Source organism: Martes martes (assembly GCF_963455335.1).
Source record: "Martes martes genome assembly, chromosome: 5".
NCBI lineage: Eukaryota > Metazoa > Chordata > Mammalia > Carnivora > Mustelidae > Martes > Martes martes.
In genome coordinates, this window is record NC_137892.1 from 130,583,001 (window position 1) to 130,602,236 (window position 19,236).

Here is a 19,236-nt window from a genome sequence, read left to right on the forward strand (position 1 = left end):
CCTGGAATTGAGCCCCACAGTCCTGGGCTCCCTGCACAGCAGGGAATTTGCTTCTCCCATGCCCTCTGCCACTCCCCACCACTCATGCTGTCTCTCTCTCTCTCTCTCTCAAATAAATAAATAAAATATTTTCTTAAAAGATTTTATTTATTTATTTGACAGACAGAGATCACAAGTATGCTGAGAGGTGGCGGGGTGGGGGGTGGAGCAGAGAGCGCAATGCGAGGCTCGATCCCAGGACTCTGGGATCATGACCTGAGCGGAAGGCAGAGACTTTAACCCACTGAGCCACCCAGCACCCCTAAATAAATAAAATCTTAAAAAAAGAACTGTTCAACTCTTCATTGAAAGGAGAGACTATATCTTCCCAGTAAAGGTCCAATGTATCTAAATTTGTATCTTTTCTTTGAAGAATTACATACACACATGACTTAGTCTACATGTACACACATGCACAACACACACACAAGACATATGATGTGGCAACAATCAATGCACCCAATTTTTTAAATTTATGCCATTTATTTGCTTTACACTAAGCTATATTTTTATTATAAAATTTTCATTCATGTGTAGTCCATAAGATTTAAACTTGGTATGGAATAGAACTTCTAAATTTGTGGCTAACAGGCTTCATAATTTAGGGAACACTTTGTTCTTCACCACCCAATTTCTGAAAATTAAATGACATCATTTAATTTAAAACTTAATGAACGAAGTTATGGATATTTCAACTACTTCAAATAAGGCATATTATCCTACTTTGAAAAAAAAAGACTAGACATTTTATGACAATGGATGGGTATTTGATATTTCTCTCCAGTGTATCATTAGAATTAATTAAAAAGGTTTAAAAGTATAAATGTGTTACATATATTTGACTTTATCAAAGAAAAAAACATTTTTGCTAGTGCTTCAAATAAGTACTTTAAATCTGGTTCCTAATCAAGACTAAATAATATAATTTACTCAAAAGAAAGAATGTTTTAGATCATATAACTAATCAGTTTGGTCAATATTAAACACCCACTATATGTAAGTCACTCTATTAAAGAGAGAATAGAGATATAGTGGTAAGAAGAGACCTCAAGTTGGTCTAGTTGAGAATACTCATGCCTTTAAGGAGCTTATAGGCTAGCAGAGACTATATACAGTTTAATTAGCAATTATGATAGTGAGAAAAGAGCCAGGGTATCAGTTTGGTGTTATGGTAGCATCTAATCTAATCTAAAGTCTTAACTACTGTGATTTTCTGATAAACATCATTGAGGACATTGTTAGAAATGCCAAATCTCAGTTCCAACCCCATATATACTGAATGTGAATCTTCATATTAACATGATAGCCATGTTATTTTAATGTACATTAAAGTTTGAGCCAGGTATCAGAGAAAAAAAATACTCAGAGAAAATAACATTTAAAATTAACTTCAAAAGCATATGGTTAGTTTGTGGAGAATGAAGGTGAACATACGCTGGAAACAAAAATGGTTGTCCTTTAAGCCGGATCTATAGCTTAAGCTGCTGGTTGGATAAAAGAAGGTATGGAGAAAGAAGGGGGATGATATCAATTTGGGTCATAAGGTCTTTGATGTGCTTTTGAAACATGTTTTAAGAGTAGATACTTAAGGGGAAGAAGGACATGTGAATATGGAGGTCAGGGGTTAGTTTCCTGCTAGAGCCATTGTCTTAGAGATTGGTGTTATATTGATCGTACCTGAAGTCATGCAAGTGGGTAGGGTTGTTGAGGGAAAATATGTAAGATGAAAAGAAAAAAGGCCTTGGGCATAGTCTTGGAAACACCAACATGTACAGAAGCGACATCAGTAAATAAAACTGCAAAAAGCAGCCAGAAAGAAAGCTAGAGTATACAGATGGAGAATTAGGAGATAAGGTGTCTTTAAGAGGAAAGGATCAATAGTAATGTTGTCTTAGCTGGAGTTCTCCTGCTAGAACCTAGAGAAAGGATTTAGTGGTAGGTAATTTACTGGGGAATAATTCCGAGAAGCAGGATGGTGAAGCAGGAAGTATGAGTGGGGAGAAGGGAAAGCCAATGAATAATTAGAGTTGTTTTCCAGTGTAGGCAGGTGGGACTTAATCCTACTGGGACCCCCTGAGAAACCATGTAAAATGCTTAGCATTCTCTCTCTGAAGAATGGGAAGTGTGGCTAAAATCTGTCGACTCAAATCCCTCATTGGTTGAATGTTGCCCTGGGAAGAATTACCGATACTGCTCCCTATCCCCAAACATCCATGTCACTCTACCTTGACTGGAGCAAGTTCTAAGCTTCTCAGCTCTGAGGCAGAAAGCCTGAGGTGCTCTGTCCACCACAGGTACAGTTGAGATCAGAGTTGGACCATTTTGCAAGGGCAGAGGGGTTACATGGTGCATTAATAAGGCTTGTTCCTCATGTTCAGTACTCTTAAGATACTAAATAAGAAAATCTTTGCAAAGTATCTGATTAAGTATCATGATAATCATTGGAAAATCATGGAAATAAAGAGAAGTATTAGTGGAATAGAAAGAATAGAAGCTATAATTAAATGTGTACAGTGTTATGAAATGTACAGTGAGAATTAAATGTTTGTAGTGTTATGAAAAATACAGTGAGATCATGAGTATAAACTACTCGTTCAAAAAATTGGTTGAGAGAAGGAAGAGGCATAAGGTAGTAGATGGAAGGCAACTTGTGCTCAACTGAGAGTCAATTTTTGAAGACGGTATCGTCATATAGTGAATAAGAGCACAGACTATAGATCCAGATTGCCTTAGTTCTAAACATGGCTTCAACATTAATTAGTTGCGTGGCTTTCCACAAGTTATTTAAATTCTCTGTGTCTCAGTTTTGTAATCTGTAAAGTGAAGATACTAGTAACAATCTTTTAAGATTTTTGTGATGATTAAATGAGTAAATATAAGTAGTGTTAAGTCGAATTCCTGGAAAATAATATGTAATGTCCAAAGGCTAGGTGATATTCTTATTCTTATTCTTATTCTTATTCTTATTCTTATTCTTATTGTCATTGTTATTTTAAATGGAGAGGTGAGTATATTTAAATTCTATTTGACTGGAGTCAGTATATAAAGAGAAAAGGTAATGTTTCTGAGGAGGGATGAAGAAGGATATTCAAACACAGTTGAAAGATGAGTTTCGAATGGGACTAAGAGACATTACCATTGTCGTAAGAACAAGAAAAGAAGGAAAAAATATTGAAATCAATGAATTAGTAGAAAAAATATTGAATGAATGAATTAGTAGACATTCTTATGTGAAAGTTTCTATTTCTTTTTTGAGAATTTGGGTAAGATCATCATCTCTGAATAAAAGAAAAAGTCAGAGGTGGGAAATAAGAGTATTTAGATAGCATAGAATGTTTAAGTGGCCCACTGAAAAATGAAAAGTGATGAGGTTATTATCATGTATGTCGATCTGCATTTTTGTTAAACTAAGGATAAAAACCATCTTTCTACACACACAAACATACACACATAACAAGAAAAACTGTAGTAATAAAAATCAAAACCATTTAGATCAGGAAAAGGCTTTTAAAAATATCTGAGCACATATTTAACTCTATTATAATAATTATAATGACTTTCAATTTCTAGTAATCATCTCTCCCCTTGATTTTAGTCTGTAATTACTAAAAAATTTATTTCTAATAATGTTTCATATGAACAATTTACTTTGTAATTAAGTGTTTTCTTCTAATTGCTAAATACAATGACCTTTCATTCATATGATTATTTTTAGTTACCTGCTCAGTTAAGTCTTAAACAGTGTTACAGTGACTTTTGGAAAACTTTTGAGAATCTGTCCATTTTTTTTTTTGAGAATCTGTCCATTTTTAAACCAAAGTATAATAAGAACAAGACAGAAAGAATGAACTATATAGTATAAACAATTTTCAAGAGTTTTTTTTGTTGTTCTCTATTGTTTTTAAATATATGAAAATATAATCCATTGCAAAATATCTGAATGGATAGCACTAGATTCCACAAACCAGAGGGCAAGTATATGTTTATATTGGAAGAGATCATTCTGGAGGGAGAAATAATACTTTTTATCTGATAACATTTTCTGTAAGAATTTTAAAATCATCTGGTAGGTTGTAATTTTAAGAGTTTTTCAGGCCAAGTAGACACTTATTCACTACCACGAAAAGCTTTCCCCATATCTTGACAGCTAAAGAATTCACTTTTATAGAGAAACCCATGTTTCATTACCCAGCTTTTACAAAAAAAGATTAAAAAGTGAAGATAAAGTAGAAGTATTTCACTCAAACTTCTGCAGAAAAGATGACTGTACCACTCTCTACTTTTCTTCATGTGTGATTTGCTCTTAATTTTTTCCACATTTACTATATTGGAAGAAATCATTTTTGATTAAGAGGTATATTAAGATACTTTTATTATTATATGCCTTATTCTGATATAATTATGTTGCTTAAAAGAATTTAAAAATACATGAATCCATTTTTGCAGAAAGGAAACTTTTCCTACTTCAATTAAAAAAAAATACAAGTTGTATATATGAATAAAGCCATTATTTCAGTGAAAAAGAAAAAAACTTCCTTCTCAGTGTGGATGAATTGAAGATTTTACCGTGTTTATAGTTCTTGAAAATGGTTTAATCTTGCTGTAAATATTTTTAAAATAATGCTTGAGAAGCTTATTTGCATATAACCTAGCCATATATATATAGATTAGTTTATTTTTAAATTTAGGATCAAAATAGAAACCATGGCTTCAGTTACCATGTCAATAAATGGCAATTCTAGAAATATCTTTGTTTTTTTTTTAAAAAAAGGATAGTTTAGTTATAAATTCAATGATGATTGGCTTAAATATTTTTTAAAAAAAGAAAAAAGTAACTGATGTTTGGGGTACCTGGGTGATTCAGTCAGTTAAGCGTCTGACTCTTGATTTTAGGTCAAGTCATGATCTCAGGGTGGTGAGATCAAACCCCATGTCAGACTCCATGCTGGGTGTGGAGCCTGCTTAAGATTTTCTCTCTCCCTCTCCCTCTGCCTGCCTCTCTCTCTCTTTCTCTCTCTCTCTCCACCCCCCCTCCAACAAGTGACCAATGATAGATTATCAATCATTGTGTTTTCCCAACACCATTTATTGAAAGACTATCTTTATTCTATTGGACATTTTTCCCATTTTGTTGAAGATTAGTTGACCATATTGTTGTGGGTCCATTTCTGGGTTCTCTATTCTGTTCCACTGATCTATGTGTCTGTTTGTGCCAGTACCATACTGTCTTGGTCAGCTTTATAATATATCTTGAAGTCTGGAATTGTTATGCCTCCAGCTTTGCTTTTCTTTTTCAAGATTGCTTTGGTTATCCAGGGTCTTTTATGGTTCCATACAAATTTTAGGATTGTTTTCTCTGGTTCTGTGAAAAATGCTGTTGGTATTTTGATAGGGATCGCATTAAATGTGTAGATTGCTTTGGATACTAGAGAAATTTTAACAGTGTTTGTTCTAATCCATGAACATGGAATGCTTTTCTATTTCTTTGTGTCATCTTCAATTTCTTTCATAAGTGTTCTATAATATTCAGAATAAAGATGTTTTACCTTGTTGATTAGGTTTATTCCTAGATATCTTATGATTTTTGGCGCATTTGTAAATGGGATCAATTCCTTGACTTCTCTTTATGCTGCTTCATTATTGGTGTATAGAAATGCAACAGATTTCTGTACATTGATTTTGTATTGCGACTTTGCTGAATTCGTGTATCAGTTTTAGAAATTTTTTGGTAAGTTTTTTGGCTTCCTTTCCAATTTGGATGCCTTTTATTCCTTTTTGTTGGGTTATTAAGGCTAGGATTTCTAGTACTATGTTAAATAACAATGGTGGGAGTGGACATCCTATCATGTTCCTGACAGTAGAGGAAAAGCTCTCAGTTTTTCCCTTTTGAGAATGATATTCGCTGTGGATCATTCATACAGCCTTTATGATGTTGAGGTATGTCCCCCATCCCTACTTTGTTGAAGGTTTTTATCAAGAAGGGATGCTATACTTCATCAAATGCTTTTTCTGCATCTATTGAGATCATATTGTTCTTATCCTTTCTTTTATTAATGCGTATCACGTTGATTGATTTGTAAATATTGAACCACACTTGCAACCCAGGAATAAATCCCTTTTGATTATAGTGAATAATTTTTTTAATGTACTGTTGGATTTGATTTGCCAGCATTTGATTGAGAATTTTTGCATCCATGTTCATCAGAGATATTGTCCTGTAATTCTCATTTTTAGTGTTGTCTTTGGTTTTGGAATCAAAGTAATGTTGACCTCATAGAATGAGTTTGGAAGTTTTCTTCCATTTCTTTTTTTCTTTTTCTTTTTCTTTTTCTTTTTCTTTTTTTTTTTTTTTTGAGCAGTTTGAGAAGAATAGGTATTAACTCTTTTTTTAAATGTTTGGTAGAATTCTCATGGGAACTCATCTGGCCCTGAATTTTGGATAATTGGGAGATTTTTGATTACTGGTTCAATTTCTTTGTCAGTTATCAGTTATTCAAATTTTCTATTTCTTCCTGTTTCAGTTGTGGTAGTTTATATCTTTCTAGCAATTTATCCATTTCTTCCAGATTGTCTAATTTGTTGGCATATAATTTTTCATAATATTCCCTTATAACTGTGTATTTGTGTGGTGTTGATTATTATCTCTCATCTCTAATTCATTATTTTATTTATTTGGGTCCTTTCTCTCTCTCTCTCTCTCTCTCTTTTTTTTTTTTTTTTTGATAAGTCTGGCTAGGGGTTCATCAGTTTTATTAATTCTTTCAAAGAACCAGTTCCTGGTTTTATTTATCTATTCTACTGGGAGATTTTGTTGTTGTTGTTTTTATGTCATTTCTGCTCTAATCTTTATCATTTACTTTCTTCTGCTAGGTTTAGTCTTCATTTATTGCTCTTTTCTTTTTTCTGCTCCCTTATGTGTAAAGTTAGGTTGTATATTTGAGACATCTTGTGCTTCTTGAGGAAGTCCTGTAGTGCTATATATTGCCCTCTTATAACCACCTCTGCTGCATCCTAAAAGGTTTTGAATGTCATGTTTTATTTTCATTTGCTTCCATGTATTTTTTTCTTTCTTCTTTAATTTCCTGGTTGACCATTCATTCTCTAGTAGGATGTTCTTTAGCCTCCTTGTCTTTGTGATCTTTCCAAATTTTTTCTTTTTTTTTTCCCCCTTAAGATTCTATTTATTTATTTGACAGAGAGATAGAGAGAGCACAAGTAGGCAGAGCAGCAGGTGGAGGGAGAGGGAGAAACAGGCTCTCTGCCAAGCAGGGAGCCCCATGTGGGGCCCAATCCCAGGACCCTGCGATCTTGACCTGAGCCAGAAACAGCCATTTGACAGACTAAGCCACCCAGGCATCCCCCAGATTTTTTCTTGTAGTTGACTTTAAGTTTCATAGCGTTGTGCTCAGAAACGTGCTGTGATCTCAGTCTTTTTGTACTTGTTGAGGTCTGATTTGTGATCCAGTATGTGGTCTGTTCTGGAAAATGTCCCATATGCACTTGAAAAGGATGTGTATTCTGCTGTTTTAGGGCGGAATATTCTGGATATATCCGTTAAGTCCATCTGGTACAGTGTGTCATTCAAAGCCATTGTTTCCTTGTTCATTTTGTGCTTAGATGATCTGCCCATTGCTGTTTAAGTGGGGTGTTAAAGTCCCCTAATATTATTGTATTATTATCAGTGTGTTCCTCTATGTTTCTTATTAATTATTTTTTATATTTAGGTGCTCCCAAGTTGGGAGCATGAATATTTACAATTGTTAGATCGTCTTATCAGATAGATCCTTTTATTATGATATGGTACCCTTCTTCATCTCTTGTTACAGACTTTGGTTTAAATTCTAGTTTGTCTAAAAAAGGTATTGCTACTCCAGCTTTCTTTTGACTTCCATTTGCACGATATGTGAAAGTGGTTCTTCATGCCCTCACTGTCTATCTGCAGGTGTCTTTAGGTCTAAAAATGAGTCTCTTATAGGCAGCATATCAATGGGTGTTGTTTTTTAATCCATTCTGACACCTTATGTCTTTTGATTGGAGCATTTAGTCTGTTTGCATTCAAGAGTGATTGATAGATTTGAGTTTAGTGCCATGTATTACTTGTTTTGTCATTGTTTCTGGTGATGTTCTTTGTTCCTTTCTAGTCTTTAACTCTTTTGATCTTTCTTTCTCACTCAGAGTCCCCTTTAATATTTCTTGGAGGTCACCAACTCCTTTAGTTTTTGTTTGTCTGGGAAACTCTTTATCTCTCCTTCTATTCTGAATTATAGTCTCCTGAATAGAGTATTCTTGCCTGCATATTTTTTCCCATTCAGCACATTGACTATATCATACCACTCTCTTCTTGTCTGCCAAGTTTTTGTGGAGAGATCTGCTGCTAACCTTATCTGTCTTCCCTTGTAACTGATGGACTTCTTTTGTCTTACCGCTTTTAGAATTTTTTTTTTTAATCTCTGTGTTTTATAGACTTACCTAAGCTATCTCTTCGTGTTCACCTGTTTTTCTTGATTTTGATGGGAGTCCTCTGTGCCTCCTGGATTTGCATGTCTGTTTCCTTCCCCAGATTACAGAAGTGTTCAACTATAATTTCCTCAAATAAACCTTCTGCCCCATTTTCTTTTCTTCTTCTGGGACTCCTATGATATAAATGTTATTATGTTTTAGAAGTCCACTGAGTTCCATATGTCTACAATGATCATCTAATATTTTTCTTTCTTTCTTCTTTTCAATTTCATTATTTTCATAATCTTATACTCTATGTAACTGATTCCTTCCTCTGTTTCTTCCATCTTTGTGATCATTACATTCTGTTGGTTTTGAATGTTGGTTATTGCATTTTTCATTTTGGCCTTTCTGGTTTTTAGGTCTTTTATCTCTGTGGTAAGGAACTCCCAAATGTCTTCTATGCTTTTCTCAAGTCCAGCTAGTACCCTTATGATTATTGGTTTAAATTTTGGATCAGGCATATTACTTATATCTCTTTTAATTTGATCCCTGGCCATGACCCTTTCTTGTTCCTTCTTTTGGGATGAATTCCTCCATTTTGGCATTTTGTCTAGATCTCTGTCTTCTCTGTGTTAGGAAAGCCTGTTATGTTTTCTGCTCCTGAGAGTAATAGCTTTATAAAGTAGAGATCATATACTGTCCAGGGCCTGGCACTTCAGAAGTGTCTCTGGTGTATGCTGTGTGCACTCTGCTGCATGTTTCCTCTGCTTTTTCCCTCAAGCAGCCCTCTGTAGTTTCTCTTTGCCTTCAAATGGGGAGTGCTTAGGCCTTGACCAAAGTGTGGCAAGTTTTAACTAGGTATGCTCTGGTCTGCAGCTGATGCCGTGATGCTATTTCCAATAGAGCTGAAGCTTGTAGAACTCGATGGTCACTGGATGTGATGCCTGTGGTGGATTTGTGCTCTTCTGGGGCGGGGGGGGGGGGGAGGGGGCTCACTGCACTGGTGCTCAGCCACACTTGCCCCTGAAAAGCAACACCTGCAGAGGGCAGGGGAACAGGGCTTGGCATTAGTGGTTTAAGCTGCCAGTATTGGCACTGTGCTGCTTACTGAAGTTAATTTATGCTGAGAGGAGAGCAAGGGAAATGGTGCCCACCAGCTTTTTGTCCCTAGAGAGGCTATGCCATGTCTCTCAGATGTGCTCCAAGAAGGGTGACCCATCTCTCCCAGTGCATCCTAGGGGATTCTCAGTTCACACAGTTGTCCCCGTCCTGGGCTATCTGCCCTCCTTCTCCATAGGACCAGTGCAATATCTACTGAGCTTCACACCTGATATACATGAGACCTCTAAAACTCCACAGTTTTTGAGCCCCACTAGTTGTAAAAACTCACAAAAACCAGCCCCTCTCATTTTCCCAGTCAATGGCTTCGAGGGAAGTATTTTCCTTGTGCACTCCCCTCCCCCCCCACCCACCGCCGTGACCAGTGTTCCCTCTTCTCCACAACACCTGTGATCCGTTTCTCCCCCAAACCATGTCTCTGTACCTCCTACCTTCCATGATGCAGCCTCTTTTCTCCCTCTCATTGTGCAGTTTGTTTTCAGTCCTCAGATCAATTTCTTGGATATTCAGAATGATTTGATATTACCTAGTTGTGTTCAAGGGATTAGACAAGCCTAGAGTCCTCCTATTACCCCACCACATTAGCTTCTCACTATCATTACAGTTCTTTTTTTTTTTTTTTTTTTAAGATTTTATTTATGTGAGAGAGAGAGAGAGAATGAAAGGGGCGAGGGGCAGAGGGAGAAGCCGGCTCCCTGATGAGCAGAGGGCCTGATGTGGGACTCGATCCTGGGACTCCAGGATCATGATCTGAGCCGAAGGCAGTTGCTTAACCAACTGAGCCACCCAGGTGCCCTATCATTACAGTCTTAAATGACACATAGACATCCCACGATTAAGAATCTGCTCTGGGTATGTGCTACATTGTAAAAAGTGTCCTGCGGTATTATAAAACATCTTATACAGTAATTCAATGCTTCTTAAGAGAAAGACTTCAACAAAAAGTTGACTACTTATAGGTAGTGTTTCATAGATTTGAAGACTGGTGTCAGAATCCTAAAATGAGAGATCCATTTGATTAAATGAGTAATTATGAATAACCATAGTACTTTTCATTTTTACCAAATTTGCTTTTGTAATAAAATGAAATATATACTTTCTGATTCCTATCTTCCAGGAGCATTCAGTGTGTAAAATCATGCTTGGAGAACTGAAAACTATCTACTTTTTCAGATGTATACAGGACTGTCTTGGTGATGAGGAAAACTCTCCTTATTTTCAAACAGAATATATATTTAATAGAGAGGATGTCCTAACAAGTCATTAAATAATCACTTGTGTTCTACTCAGTTAATTAGCCTCTAAGCTTCTTAAGACAATGACTTTATTCTATATAGCCCCAAAACAAAAATCTTAGCTTATTGAATAAAGTTAAATTTAAAGTAATTGTCACTGGGGCACCTGGGTGGCTCAGTGGGTTAGGGCCTCTGCCTTCGGCTCGGGTCATAGTCCTGGGGTCCTGGGATCGAGCCCCACATCGGGCTCTCTGCTCTGCAGGGAGCCTGCTTCCCCCTCTCTCTCTGCCTGCCTCTCTGCCTGCTTGTGATTTCTGTCTGTCAAATAAATAAGTAAAATCTTTAAAAAAAAAATAAAGTAATTGTCACAATTTCAAAATCTTGATAGAGAGGTATGGTTGAAGTAGAAGGCATGGGAGGTTCTGGCAGTCAACCAATTATTTCATTACTTAATATCACTCATATACTTTGCATGTGTTTTTATTAACTTCTGCTGTGTTCTTAATTGTTTTAAACATTTTTGGAATTATAAGAAGGCAGTTTCTTTTTTCTAATCAATAATTTCCTCCTACTTATAGCTGTGTTTAACATAAAGCCTGATATCACGGATTCAGACAGAATTCAAATTCAGGTTCAAATTCAAATTCAGACAGAAGACAAATTCTTTAAAGAACAGATTCATCCAGGTTCATTTCAATAGGCTAGAGGCAGAATCTCATATTTAATAAATGTTCTTTGAATAATAAAAACAACTCATAATAATAAAATACTGATCCAAAATTTCAATCCCATGTGGGAGAATCTCCCTATCTGGCATCTTCCACTGATACCATTATTACAACAGAAAAGAGTCAGAGATCATATTCTTGGTCTCCTTTACCCAAAGAATTCTCAGAAAGTATGTAACAAACCAGATATTCAATCAGCGACTACTTGCATGCAGATACCTTAGCGGTTCAGTGGTGAATAAGACAGGCAAGGACAGACACTTAACAAGTAATTGCAGCTGCTCTTAGAGTAATTAAGGCATAAACTTGGCATTTTTTCTAAGTGCATACCTAGAGGACTTTAGGTGATCAGGGAGACAGAGAATATTTGCTTGATGTAGTGAGATTTGAGGAAGAAGGTTAAATAACAAATAGGAATTATCCAGGAAATTATGTGGTAGGACAGCATTCCAGATAGAGCAAGGTGTATAATCATCCAGAGACTAGAGTAAGTTTAAGAATATTAAAGAAATGTAATATACCAGGGCATGGTGAGCAAAAGGAAATGTACATGATAGAGCAGGAAAAGGCCAAATAGGCCCAGGAAGTCAGATCTTGATCCTGAAAGCAATGGGGAGCCATTAAAAGACTTAAGGGAACAGAGTGACAATAAGGTTAACATTTTAAAAAGATTTCTCTCTGGATTATGGAAAAGAATAAGAGTTGCATGGGGAGCCTGGGTGGCTCAGTGGGTTAAAGCCTCTGCCTTCGGCTCAGGTCATGATCCTAGGGTTCTGGGATCAAGCCTCACATCGGGCTTTCTGCTCAGCAGGGAACCCGCTTCCCTCTCTCTCTCTCTCTGCCTGCCTCTCTGCCTACTTGTGATCTCTGTCTGTCAAATAAATAAATTAAAAAAAAAACAAACCCTTTAAAAAAAATAAGTCATTAAAAATCCACAAAACCAAAGGAAATGCCATGAAATGCTGCACTTGTCATTGTGGTAATGCAAACACTGTATGGTTTGGTAGGTTCAATAGCATGTACAAAATTACAATCCACCTTTATATTGTAAAAGTAGAGGTGACAAAAGTTAAAAAATAGAAATGAAAGAATTAGTTTGTTACATTTCTTATGGTAAACTTGTCTTGAGTTCTCTGAACAAGAAAGAAAGATATAATTATGTTATGTAAAGTTACAAAGGAGACCAAGGGAAGAATTAACACTGATGACACAATTGCAGAATGAGAGAGAAGGTGAGAAGATATGGGGGGCTGTTAGTGATTTTACCATTTTCTATGGCAAAAAGTCAATAAATGTTGTCTATAATTAATCCACATAAGAAATAGAAACAGAAGTACATTACTTAGTGATATAGACATAACACTTTTTGAAAGTGATAACATGGGAGGAGTGAGTTTTATAATGGAATGTTGTCCTCATTATTTATATTAGATCTCATTAGTATGTTAATGCATAATTTTTATGTGTCATTTTAATTGCACAGAAAATTTTTGGAAAATAAAAGTACATTAGAATTTTAAATGGTAATGATATTTGTCTAATATTTTTCAAGATGTATTTATTTATTTTAGAAGGGGGAGGGCAGAGGGAGAGGGAGAGAAAGAGTGTACTTACTCAGTGCAGAGCCCAAGACCCTGAGATCACGACCTGAGCTGAAGCCAAGAATCAGATGCTTAACCAACTGTACCACCTAGGCACCCATATAGTCTCTTTGGATCTGATGGGATGAACTTTGATTTTATATATTCAAGAAAGAATTATATTTGCATCTTTGTTTTTCAAAATTCTCTTCATTAGTGACTATTAAATGTATCATCTTTTGCATATCATAGTCTACAATTAGCAGAAACTTTTCCATTTTATCATTTTTTGAAATTTGTCATCTTATATGTAACTTTCAACACCTAGTTTATTCCATTATCCACCTACCACTAGGTGTCTTTTTCAAAAGTAATTCATTATTTTTATTCTTCACATCACAGGTAGGTCATATTTTCATTCATTTTCAAGTCTTGTTAGGTATGAGGGAAACAGACAAAAAGAAGTAGCTTCCGTTTTCCATACGTGTTGTGTTCTAACAAAGATCGTTACCTAATTCCCAAATTCACTGGTTATGGTTCAATACCTCTTTTCTTAGAATATACTTCTTTTGAGTACCTCCTCCTGCCCCTTGAAACTTTATCCTTCTTTGCTGTGAGTAGAGTTTTTTTGGTTCTGTCACATTGGGCTGGCTAATCTCAGTTCCCTTAACTTGATCAATTTCCATGACTTTTAAAATGTAGGTTCCACTTTTTTTTTTTTAATCTCTTTATTTGACACGTTATCCCTTAGTGATCTCTTAGTCACTGACTGTGTATATATATTTTTTTCTTTTAAGTGCCTGACCTACATATAAGCATTAAGATGTGTCATGGGCCTCTTAAACTTAACTTAACAAAACTGAATTTCCTTTCTGTCCCCTACTCTCACTCAAATGTGCATCCTAATGTCCTAAGATAACATAGTCCTTGGCATATAGAAGGGGTTCTGATATTTTCGTGTAGGGAAGGCCTATTAAAACACTACTAGAATTTCTAATTCACAGTTTCTGACTCTATAGGTCTGGGGTGAAAACTTTGAATGTGCATTTCTAACAAGCTCCCCAGTGAAACTGGTGGTTTATCTGCACTTTAACTACACCTGGAGAACCATTGGCACACAGCAATCAGTTAATATTTGTTAGATCAATAATTACTCTAAACCGATTGTTTTAAAATATGTAATATGGGCTCAAAAATCAAATTGAACTCAGCATGATTAAATAACAAGAAATATTCATAGAGCTTTAGTTTGAAAGAACAAAGAAGATCATTTGGTGAAATACTCTTTTACTGCAGGTTAGTAAACTCAAGTCTAAGGGGATTAAATGATTCATATGAGGAAAAATAACTGTATTCCACAAATCCTGACTTTCCATAAAAATAAAATAACTTTATATGTAACATTTGTATTTAGCTAATCAAGGATTCGTTTTCTAATTCGAGATAGACATTGAGCAGATTGTTTCTCTAGATGAGTAGGCCTTTGCCCATAGGCACAGATTTCGTAAAAATGAATTGAAATACTACTAACTTTTAATACTGTCTCCCATACCTACTGACATGCTTGCAAAGAGCAGAGAAATCTAGAGGTTAGTATCCTAGTTAAAGTTAAAGATTCTCACCAGTCCAAGTAGTGTTTGGGCAAGCAGTTTTTTTTTTTTTGTTTTGTTTTGTTTTTGTTCTTGTTTTTCTTTTGAGAAAAATAAACAGAGATTACATGACCCTACTGGTCCTGAAGAAAGTTGAATCCTTTATTTGTCCAGAACTGAAAGGATTTTCATCAATGCAGTAAGTGTCAAAACTGTGGCAGTCCTGTACTCTTTTTTTTTTTTAATTTTATTTATTTATCTGACAGACAGAGATCACAAGTAGTCAGAGATGCAGGCAGAGAGAGAGGAGGAAGCAGGCTCTCTGCTCAGCAGGGCTCCATCCCAGGACCCTGGGATCATGACCTGAGCCAAAGGCAGAGGCTTTAACCCACTGAGCCACCCAGGGACCCCGCAGTCCTGTACTCTTAAGCTGTTTCATTGTTTTCCCAAGTTTGAATATTTAGCAGGATTCACCAGACTTGACTCGTATGAGGCAAAGGATGCAGTGCTTTGGAGAAAGAGAATGCAGACTTGCATCAGAGGCCCAAGAGCCTTTCCCCAACCTGAGCTCCCTGTGGGCTCAATCTTTAGGCATATGGAACATGCTGAGTTCCCAGCTTGATCCACCAAAGTATGCGCAAGGAACCTTGGTTTTGGGGGGTGTGGGGAGCTCAGCAACAAAGCTCTCGGTGGCTTTTTAAATAGCCAAGCCAGTTGGGCACCTGGGTGTCTCAGTCAGTTAAATGTCTGACTTTGGCTCAGGTAGTGATCTTGGGGTCCTGGGATTGAGTTCCTGCTCCACAAGGAGCCTGCTTCTCCCTCTGTCTCTGCCTCTCTCTCTCTCTCTCTCTCTGTCTCTCATGAATAAATAAATAAAATCTTCTTTTTTTTAAATAGTCAAGCCAGAATAATCAAACCAGATAAACTAGTTGCAAAGCATTAGTGCAAAATTTAAACTTGGGATTTCCAGTGAACTGTCAGACCCTAAACAATACATCAGATATCCCACTGCCCTCTTTTTGACTAGGAGAAAAAAATCAGATGCATGGATGTGTCTAGAAATAAAGATAGCTCTTTTTCAGTCCAGCTGCAAATCAACTTTATCCTACACAGTAGTCTTGTAGAGGTCACTGAAACTTCTTTCTTATGGACCAGCTGCATGAGGGATCAAGCAGATTGAATCCCAGGTCTCTAGAAGTGGGTTGCCAAGATTAAGTAGGCATATAGATTCTGAGCTCTTCAGGAAAAATTAACCAATCCTTCTCAAGTACATGCTAGAAGCCACTTACACACAATGACAGTGAAAGCATCGCTGTCTAAATTTAAAATGCTTAAATCATAATCAAGTTGCTTCCGAGACAGATATATATAGGCTGCAGGCTTTAAATACTTGGGGGACAGTCTGGTGACCAAATAAAGGAAGTCTCATGACAAAGTTGTATTTCCTTTAAGAACACTAATCTCCAAAAGGGAATGTCTTAAAAATAGGAATGTTATGTGAAAGGACAAAAAAATTGAACAAATATAATGGGCTCCTGTTTCTGACTAGATGTATGCGTTATCAAGTACCAATTACAATTACACTAATTATGGACAAGGAGTTGGGAGACCTCTAAGTCATCAGGAAAAGATGTGAGGGGAAAAAAATTTCCATGTTTTCTCCAAAACACATCAAATGTGTTTTTTTAAGGGAAAAATCTTATTCCAGTATGTTTATCCAGTTTTATTAGCTACTTTTTTAACTTGTATTCAATTTTTATCATCTATGCAATGAAACTCATTTGGGGGGGCTCTAAATAATTGTTTCAAAGTATGGTCCCCTGACTACCTCCATTTGCAACACCAAGGGAGTGTTTCTCAAAGTTAAATGTGTATGGGTCATCTGAGAATCTTTTTTTAAGATGTAGACTGATTTCATAGGTCTGGAGTAAAGGCTGAAATTCTCTTCTAGTAAGTTACCAGCTAATATCCGTGTTCCTTTTTGAATACCAGAGATTTATTTTCAAAGTGCATATGTGTGTACTTGTGTGTATAAGTATGTGTGTAAATTCACAAAAGCAGATACATCATGGGAATCAATCTCTGGAGTTAAGCCTGAAAATCTACATTCCCAAAGTCAACTTCACCCCAAGTTTTATCAACAATTAGTTTTAAGAACTATTTGGTTAAATTAACTTAAACATCTAAGTTAACTTTGGCTGTAAAATTTTGTGGATCTGGCCTCACCCTGATACTCTTCAAGTCCTAAATTGAAGGGTGACATATTCTCTCACTTTTCAGGCCATCTGTGTTGCTTGAGTGTCTGTGACTTGGAAACAGCTGCCAAGCTCTCTGTCACTAAATTCAAATTTTAATTAGGTGTGATCTTTTGCTAAAAAGTCTAAGATAAAACTTCTTGTTCTACCCAATCTTAGGAAATTCTATATCCAGATGAGGGGCCAAACATCAACATGATACTTCTTTTAGAAAGCAGCGAAAAAAAAAAAGATTCCAAAAAAGTGAAATCACGTTTTTTTTCTTGTCTCCTCACTGGTTTTTCTGGAGTGACACCCTCGAATTCACTCTGAACTCCTTTCATGCCCCTCCACATCTCAGTTCTCCACAGGAAGTGTTTATCTACTAAATCCCTCGCTGAGTATGTGACACACAGTAGATGCATTACATCCTAGTACAACAGTTCCTTCCCCCAAAGGATTTCTTCTTTCGGTTACTGTTATTCAACTATTATTGAATTTAGCACAACAAGGTAACATGATGATTTCTCATACAGCCTAACAATGTTTTCTAATTTCCTTTTTCCTTTCCCTGCAGTATAAGCAAGTGGAACAATACATGTCCTTCCATAAGTTGCCAGCTGATATGCGTCAGAAGATACACGACTACTATGAACACAGATACCAAGGCAAAATCTTTGATGAGGAAAACATTCTCAGTGAACTCAACGATCCTCTGAGAGAGGTAAGATGGACAGTCCTCGATCTCCATGGTACATGGTCATGGTTTATTTTCTCTTTTCATGGCACATCTTCAAGGCCGTCTTATGACACTACTCAGAAGAAAAGTCAGAACTAAATGTTGACACATCTTTTGTGCCTTTATTCTCCCCTATGGTCTCCCATATAAAGACTTTTAATTGTTGGGGGGAAAAAAGTACTGGAAAATTGTTCTTATGATCATGATTGTCAGAATGGTTTTATTTTCTGTATCTGTGGTTACCAGAGTTCCTTCATCTGTCTTCATTGTCTGTATCTTTCACTCATTCCTCTCGTGTTTAGTGAACTATTCATCTTCGTTTTGGTTTCTCATCTCTTCCCATGTTCACTTCACCTGTTTATTAGAACTTAGACCCTGATTACAGACTGACCTGACCTGTTGCAAGTAATTAATTTCTCCTATCTCCTCATTAAAACACTTCAATGTCAGTAATCGCCTGTTTACCTTAGAGCTTCTTCCCATCCCTCCCTAGAAGGCTTCTCTCTGCCCATGGGAATGTTCTGGTCACTCCTAGACCAAAAGAATACTGGCACGATTGTTCATATTTCTCACACTGCTTTTCTCTCCCTTCTTTCTTCTACTACCAACCTTCTCACACGATTACTGATTACCGCGCACTGTGTAATCATTACATTGTGTGGTTTGATTGCCACTTCTTTATTATAGTTGTTTCCTTGAAAATTATCGGTGATCTCTTACTCAACAAAAAGCCTTTGTCTTTGAGCCCTTGGTGGTCCTTTTAAACTGTTGACAAAACACACGTCCTGAATCTCATTTTGGGGCTTCCTTAGCACTGAACCATTACTAAGACTTTGGCTTTTCATTTTGCATTTCTGAATTTGTTCTTTTTTTTTAATTTATATCTTTTTGCACCTTAATTCTGTAAATTTTGAGCTCCAAGTTCTCACCAATAACACTGTTTTCTTAAAATCTACATGGTTTTCCCCTGACTCCATATAGATAGTAAACTAAGTAATATAGTCATTATCTTCCATTACTAAACCATTTTTTTTTTACTAAACCATTTTTCCTTTGAAGTCTCTTAGTAAATGTTTTAGTCATTCTCTCAAATTATTTGGAATGTAAAATTGTAGTCTATTTTTTTTTTATCTTTTTCTGCTCTGCCTGTCCAGTCAATTGCCAAATGCTGTCAGTTCAGTGTGACAGTCCACCCCACACCTGCAGCCTTGTTTCCTTCCCCACCGCCCTTGTCCTGACTCTAGTCTTCTCACACGGACAGTTGGAACGGTCTCCTCAGTTTGCCTTCCAGCCTCTGGGCCATTTTCTCTAACTACCATTTAAAAAATCGATGCCAGATTAATCTTTTTTTTTCTTTTCATATGTACAAGCGACTCATTTTTCTGCTGAGAAACTTTCACTCTTTACATATAAAATTATATCAAATTTAGCCTCCCTAGGCTCGTATTCCAGCCCTTCTGTGCTCCAATCTCAGCTGAATTTCCAGCTTTATTCTCCCTGCTGCTCTACGTGTTCCAAAGTGGTCTAAAGC

At 36.3% G+C, this 19,236-nt stretch overlaps 1 protein-coding gene across 1 annotated transcript in view; it reads left to right on the forward strand.

Moving 5' to 3' along the window:
- HCN1 (hyperpolarization activated cyclic nucleotide gated potassium channel 1) overlaps positions 1 to 19,236 on the forward strand; it is a gene marked incomplete at its 5' end in the record, with an annotated part of 390,251 nt that overhangs the window by 301,775 nt on the left and 69,240 nt on the right. The window contains one exon of the mRNA XM_080804646.1: positions 17,544 to 17,690. Coding sequence (XP_080660772.1) covers positions 17,544 to 17,690 — 147 coding nt within the window. The remainder of the gene's footprint in view (positions 1 to 17,543; positions 17,691 to 19,236) is intronic.